Source organism: Diprion similis, chromosome 4 (assembly GCF_021155765.1).
Source record: "Diprion similis isolate iyDipSimi1 chromosome 4, iyDipSimi1.1, whole genome shotgun sequence".
Taxonomy (NCBI): Eukaryota; Metazoa; Arthropoda; class Insecta; order Hymenoptera; family Diprionidae; genus Diprion; species Diprion similis.
The window spans coordinates 6,366,165-6,372,451 of NC_060108.1; the positions used below are offsets into that span (position 1 = coordinate 6,366,165).

General features: G+C 34.9%; 1 protein-coding gene across 2 annotated transcripts in view; it reads right to left on the reverse strand.

Moving 5' to 3' along the window:
• LOC124405411 (arylsulfatase B) overlaps positions 1 to 3,492 on the reverse strand; it is a 247,540-nt gene extending 244,048 nt beyond the window's left edge. For both annotated transcript variants that reach the window (XM_046880285.1, XM_046880284.1), the window contains exon 1: positions 3,238 to 3,492. In XM_046880285.1, the coding sequence (XP_046736241.1) occupies positions 3,238 to 3,324 (87 nt within the window). In that variant the 5' untranslated portion in view covers positions 3,325 to 3,492. The remainder of the gene's footprint in view (positions 1 to 3,237) is intronic.
• Between the last annotated feature and the right edge of the window lie 2,795 nt (positions 3,493 to 6,287).

The window sequence follows — 6,287 nt, forward strand, 5'->3', positions numbered from 1 at the left end:
GACTTCCACTCGTTAATGACGTTCCACATTTAATTTCAGATTTCTTCTTTCAATAAATAACTGATCCAATTTCTGTAGCTTTTGATATTTGTTTCTGCATTGACGCCTTTATTTTGTCGATTAAATATCTTTTAATATCAACTACGGTATTGCTGAATGACACTTTTCTTAGAAAATTCACGATAAGTAGGAATAAATATCAACATAACCTCAATACGCTACTTTACGCGCGAGATATTCAGAGCCTTGTCACATTTCGTGTACGTTGATCGCCTTGGTTAGCTGACGAAAATTACTCCGCGGGGCAATTTCGCTGACCAATGAAATTGAATCATTTGGCGCATGCGCAGTTCTTGTATAGTTTCAGAGATTGTCCCGGTATACATGTATGGTACATATATTTTTTCTCACATTTGACCGTTATATCTTTCAACATCAGCTTTCAAATAAATCCCTTAATTTACGATCGCAGCTGCAATGCTTCAAAGTAATAAACACTTGCAATAATTCAAAGTAATAACCACCTGCAATTATTCAAGTCAATAATCACTTGCAATTATCACTTATTACATACTTACTTATCTTACATACATACTTATTACATACTTAATTATCACTTATCATATACATACATATATTCTTTCTCACATTTGACCGTTATATCTTTCAACATCAGCTTTCAAATAAATCCCTTAATTTACGATCGCAGCTGCAATGCTTCAAAGTAATAAACACTTGCAATAATTCAAAGTAATAACCACCTGCAATTATTCAAGTCAATAATCACTTGCAATTATCACTCAATAAAGATAGTCGAGTAGACTAAACAGAGGAAACGTGGGAAGAGAAATCACGCATAGCTCTCAGATAAAGAAGCCCTTATTCTCAGAACTAGGGATAGCGCTTTTATTTTAATGATCACGCGGCCAATTAGCGTATCGCCGCTTGCTTTCTAAACCAACCACCTCACGCTAATTCTCCGCCAAGATCCTACGCACTAATCAGAAACCTTACCCCCATAATAATTAACATCCTTATCCAATCATCCTAGACCCGCAAGAATCCGCGATTCTTTTCAGCTCCTCCTACTTTTTCCACCTCTTTTCTCAACCCTAATTCAAATTAAATCAGAACAGTTTTAGACATCATAGAGATCAGAATAACTTCAGACATCATAGAAAGCAGAAGAACTTTAGTTATCATGAAGAACAGAGTTAATCCGGATATCATAGAAAAGTTTAGACTCAGTGAGTAATAATCGAACCACCGAATAGAGCAGAATAACTCGAACCTTTGAACAGAACAGAACAAATCAGAAATCTCAGAATAAAATTGAACTCAGAATCTCAAAGATTTAATAACAGCTGTAATTGTGATAAGCAAAACACCAGTTTATAAACCATTGTAAATTCGGCAACTGAGAACTTGAAGGAGATTGTTAATTATTTATAAATGTTTATTCTAAATTAAAGTGTTGTGTAAAAAGAATTATTTCAATCACGCACAGTGACGGTTGGCACGAGCCTAATTACCTTACAAACTCTCAGAATTAATTAAGCCGAACGAAAAGAGCTGAGGAGCTGATCAGCAGATTTCCGAGATTCATATACATCAACTACGTAAGTCAAGAGATTAACCAAAATCACGCAGCGAATCATAATGAACTCGTGGCGTTCCTCTCAGAATGTAACACACTTGCGCACTGAAAAGGTTTTGCCAGACAACGAGTTGTGCCCTTTCTGTAACCGTAGGTTGACGCTCAAAATATTTTAGGGTGCCTCTTACAACTGTGACTATTTTTCTGATGCGCTTACGAAAAAAATCTGTTCATATTCAAGTAACAGCTCATTGGAGGTGTTTCCAGAGGTTGAAAATCTTTTATGGTATTTTCGATCATGTAGAAACTAACGCACACGTCAAGCGTGATTAGATCGTTCATCCTCACAGTAGTTGTCTGTTTTGGGAAACGGCGTCTTGATGTGAGGATAAGTCGGCGTAAACAACTTAACTTGAATTTTTATAGATAATACAGAGATGGAAATTTTTACCGCACCCTTGAGAAGAGTTAGAGTACGCATAGCTAACTTGCTATGCTACATCCACGTAGTAGGAGTAAAAAGGGCTAATGAGAAGGCGTAAATCACTATATATGCATATAAATACTTTTTGTTGGTCCAGATTTCATAAAAGTGGGACAAACCAATCAAGAACTTTGTTAGGAACTGCAAACTAAGGACAGGACTGTTACGAAAGCGTTGCATAATTAGAATCAAGGTAGTTTCTTAAAATCCTCTTGTTTGAGCAATTCATGAAAATCTTTTTCACGGAACAGTTCTAAATCAACCTAGGAAGTTTTTATTCAAATTTCAAAGAGCAAAGATCTCCAAGTGTAGTTTGATTTTTCTATTTTTACAAAAAGTTGACCCATGGCAATAAACTAATATCCAATCATTCAAAGTATGAGGTGCGTAACTGATTGTGAAACAGTCTCGAATTGTTGAATTCCAAGCGTTGTCTTTTATTAAATAACTTCATTTCGTTCCTTCTCTGTAACTGCGATTACTGTTAATACCTTCAACCAATTATTTATTCATCAACTTTCTCACTCTGTTTAATCTAAATTGTGAGTCAAACTAATTGGTATTCTTACTAACTATTACTTAATATCCCTAACGTGTTTTGTTCGAAACATGGATATTATTCAGGAGTTCCTCTCGTGTCCAGTCGCTGCCGAGCACGCGAAGCCACCCACAGCGCGAAATAATCTAGAAAGACGTAGGGTAGGCGACATTCTTTATTCTCGAAACTCATTCCCAGTCAGAATAAACCGTAAATTCTACGATTTTGAGAAGAGAAATATTCAACGTTGACCTAAGTTAAATCGTGTATAGAGATTGGTTTTGGGTTTAACGTTGAATTGTGGTGCGAGTTGGCTTTTCTTCAAAAAACGAATGTTCAAATCCGATTCCTCATAATGAAGAAGTTTATGAGTAAAATTTCAAATCTGATCCTGCGATGCTAGGAATCCAAAACTCGTGGTTGTTACTCTGTAAAAACTGCTAAATTTGATTGCTATCACTTCAATCGGTGATCATAAGATAGTAATGGAATATGGAATAACAGTTTCGATATTCATTGTCATTGCTGCTGATAACATTAATCAAGAGTTGGAAACAATTTAGAAAAAAATTCAATCCGCACTATTAGGCTCACATGATATACGTATACTTCACATACCAAATCATCCGCCAAAATGAACACAATATTGGGTTTTTTGGAAAAAACTGCAGGGACCACGGCGAATAATATTGTTAGTAATTCCATAGCGAGATCGTGGATTACACCGGTGTATTCTATAACATTGAACAAATAAAGAAAAGAGAGCAAACGACTGTTTAAGAAATATCTCTGCCGATGAAAATAATTGTTAAATCAAAATACGGAACCGCCCACTGTGATTTTATAACGCGCACTGTCGCAACTATTTAGCATGTGATTGCTTCCTGCCGGACGCGCTGGCAAGACTGACATGCTGTGAGATTCGATCCGAGAAAAACTGATAGCAGAGGGGGAACTCCTCCTCTGCTTTAACGTGACCGCGTACCGACCAGAACCACAATGAATGTGAATGCGTTTGTGAACAATAACATGAAGTCAAGCTTACATTTGGCAAGTTCCATCGAAATATTTGTCGGGCATACGAAACATATTCGTCCACCGTTTGAAAAGTCAGATGTGAAGTGATTTCCGCTCATATGCCAAACGAATTTCAAACTGCCAATGAAACTTTTCGATTGTGAGACGGCCATAAGAATCATACGTGTATATTGTAAGCCTAACATATTAAGGTACATATCACATCGTTGATGAAAAATATTGAAAGGGTTATCGTGTCTAAATGAGATATGTGATTGAATCAGTTTTGTTTACCACGGATGACTGGTATTCTACAGTATCTAACGATATTATGTAGAGTGAAAAACAAGTGGTTTAAATATACACTCTTTGAATGAATACTGAATTGATGTGTTTTGATTTTCAATGCTGTTGCTTAGTAGTTTTCCATGGTGATTTACTTCAATTTTTATTAACTGAACAGTAAGTGTACTACATTTTTCTGCCATTTTGAAAAAGTGTAGCGACCCGAAATATATTTTACATGCAGATGGACATTTTTGAAATCGATGAAACTATTGTAAAATCGGAGACTCAAATACACATCCTTTCATCACGATTCGACAATGGCATGACAATGCTGAATATTTTGAACTGTTTTTTAAATTTTCGTTTTTCAAAAAAAAAAAAAATTTTCAATTTGTTTTTATTGATGGCTTCTTGTATTCAGAAATAAAATAAAAAGAAACTTCGTCCTGGTATAATTCAATTTTTTTTCTAATCCAAGAGTAAAGTGAAAGAAACTTTTTTTAACCGTATTAGGCATCGTTTTTTTCGTTTTTACTCTTGAAAATAAAATAAAATCTTGACCAAAGGATGTGTATTCGAGTCTCTGATCTTACGAAAAAGTTTCATCGATTTAAAAAATGTTGATCCTCGTGTAAAGGATGTTTCGGGTTAACACTTTTTTTCAAAATGAGAGAAGGGTTACGAAAAATTAGAGGTATTATTTTTGATAGAAAAACACCCAAAAATCCATTGGATATCAAGATCCCAGCAGGTCAGATCTCGGTGGTTTGACGTGGAATGTTCCATATGTTAAAGAAATCTACGAGACATCGGTTTGATAAAACTAATAGACTTGAAAATTTTATTCTGAAATCTGTGTGTGAATTTCCTACAAAAATTTATTGGAATTAATGTGCTACGTTTAGTGACATTACTGCAGTACTTTTTTCTTACCAGTAAAATTAAAAAGGAAATGAATAGATATTTTTTTTTTTTACTATCAACTCGTACTTATTAAATGCATATGAATTATCCTTTATAAAGTGTAAATCTACATTTAAGACAGCGATATCATCTCTAATACTACTGATCTACAGCCTTTTATGTGTTTTCAGTATTTCAACCTTTGTATCTTTACGATACCAATTTTCGAAAGACAGATACTATTTATTACATCTTTATACAAATAATTACGTTTTCACTCTCTTGAAGCATAAGTACAACTATTTACAGATGAATTCAAATACCAGGGTCAATCGAAAATTTGCGAATTCCACCTAATATAATAAACTAACCTACTTTTGACTTTAGAACGACAGGTAATATTCACGACAGTTTTATAAAAATTATTCAGTTTTCACGTTTTTCAAGCTTAAGCACAACTGTTTGTGAATGAATCCGAAGACTAAAATCAAGCAAAGATTTGTGAATTACACTTCATGTAGAATCTTGAATATGACATACAACTAAAAATTGACAATCTGAAGGGCTGACGCACGTGATATCCCATAAATTGTTGATAGTAAAAATGAGAAAAAGAGTACTGATAATATTTGATTTTAGAAAACGAAAAAGCTCTGATCGATTCACAATTAATGCTCGTGCTGATGTAATAAATCTGATAAGAATATAAAGCAACAATTTTAACCTATCGTCACTCGCGCTGTCAGCGTGATGCTGCCTTTTAGACAAACATCGCAATATATATAACTATATGAGTAATCGTGACCTCATACTTTACCAATTCTCTCCTTGAACTGTGTACTATCGTTAAATCTCATCTCTTCTCTCTATCTAATAAAAAAGTCCTGTACCGCACAGCAACAGGTAAAAAAGATTAATAACAATAGTATACACATGAAGTTGGCGGTGGGGTGAGATGCCGGAAACAAAAAAGAAAGCATCTAGCAAACAAAACTTACTATGTTCATACAGTGTGGTTCACAACAAGATGTGCGCTGAGAAGTAGGAGGTGGAGTATTTTCAAATAAACTCATTTAATAATAAAGTTGCTGTTGCTATGAAGTTAGTGTCAAGTGATTGACAGCTGTCATCGGGTGTTTATGACAGTCTTTGAGAAATATATTTATAATTATCTGTTTATGACACACAGAAAATGAATATGCAAACGAGAATTATCAAGTTGATTCAAGACGGGAATTGTCTTTTTCGCGCACGGCAGTCAAGATCGACACGCAGTGGTGAGACTGAGTATCGTTTTAAATATAGTTGATAATTGGTCAATATTTACGGGTTTTATGACAGGTAATGAGTCAAACGGTGCCGTGATTAGCAGGGGCGTATTAAGCCTAACCGCCGCCCTAGGCTTGCGCGCAAAAGCCGCCCTTTTCACGCAGACATGGGATAGTTGAAATGAAATAAGA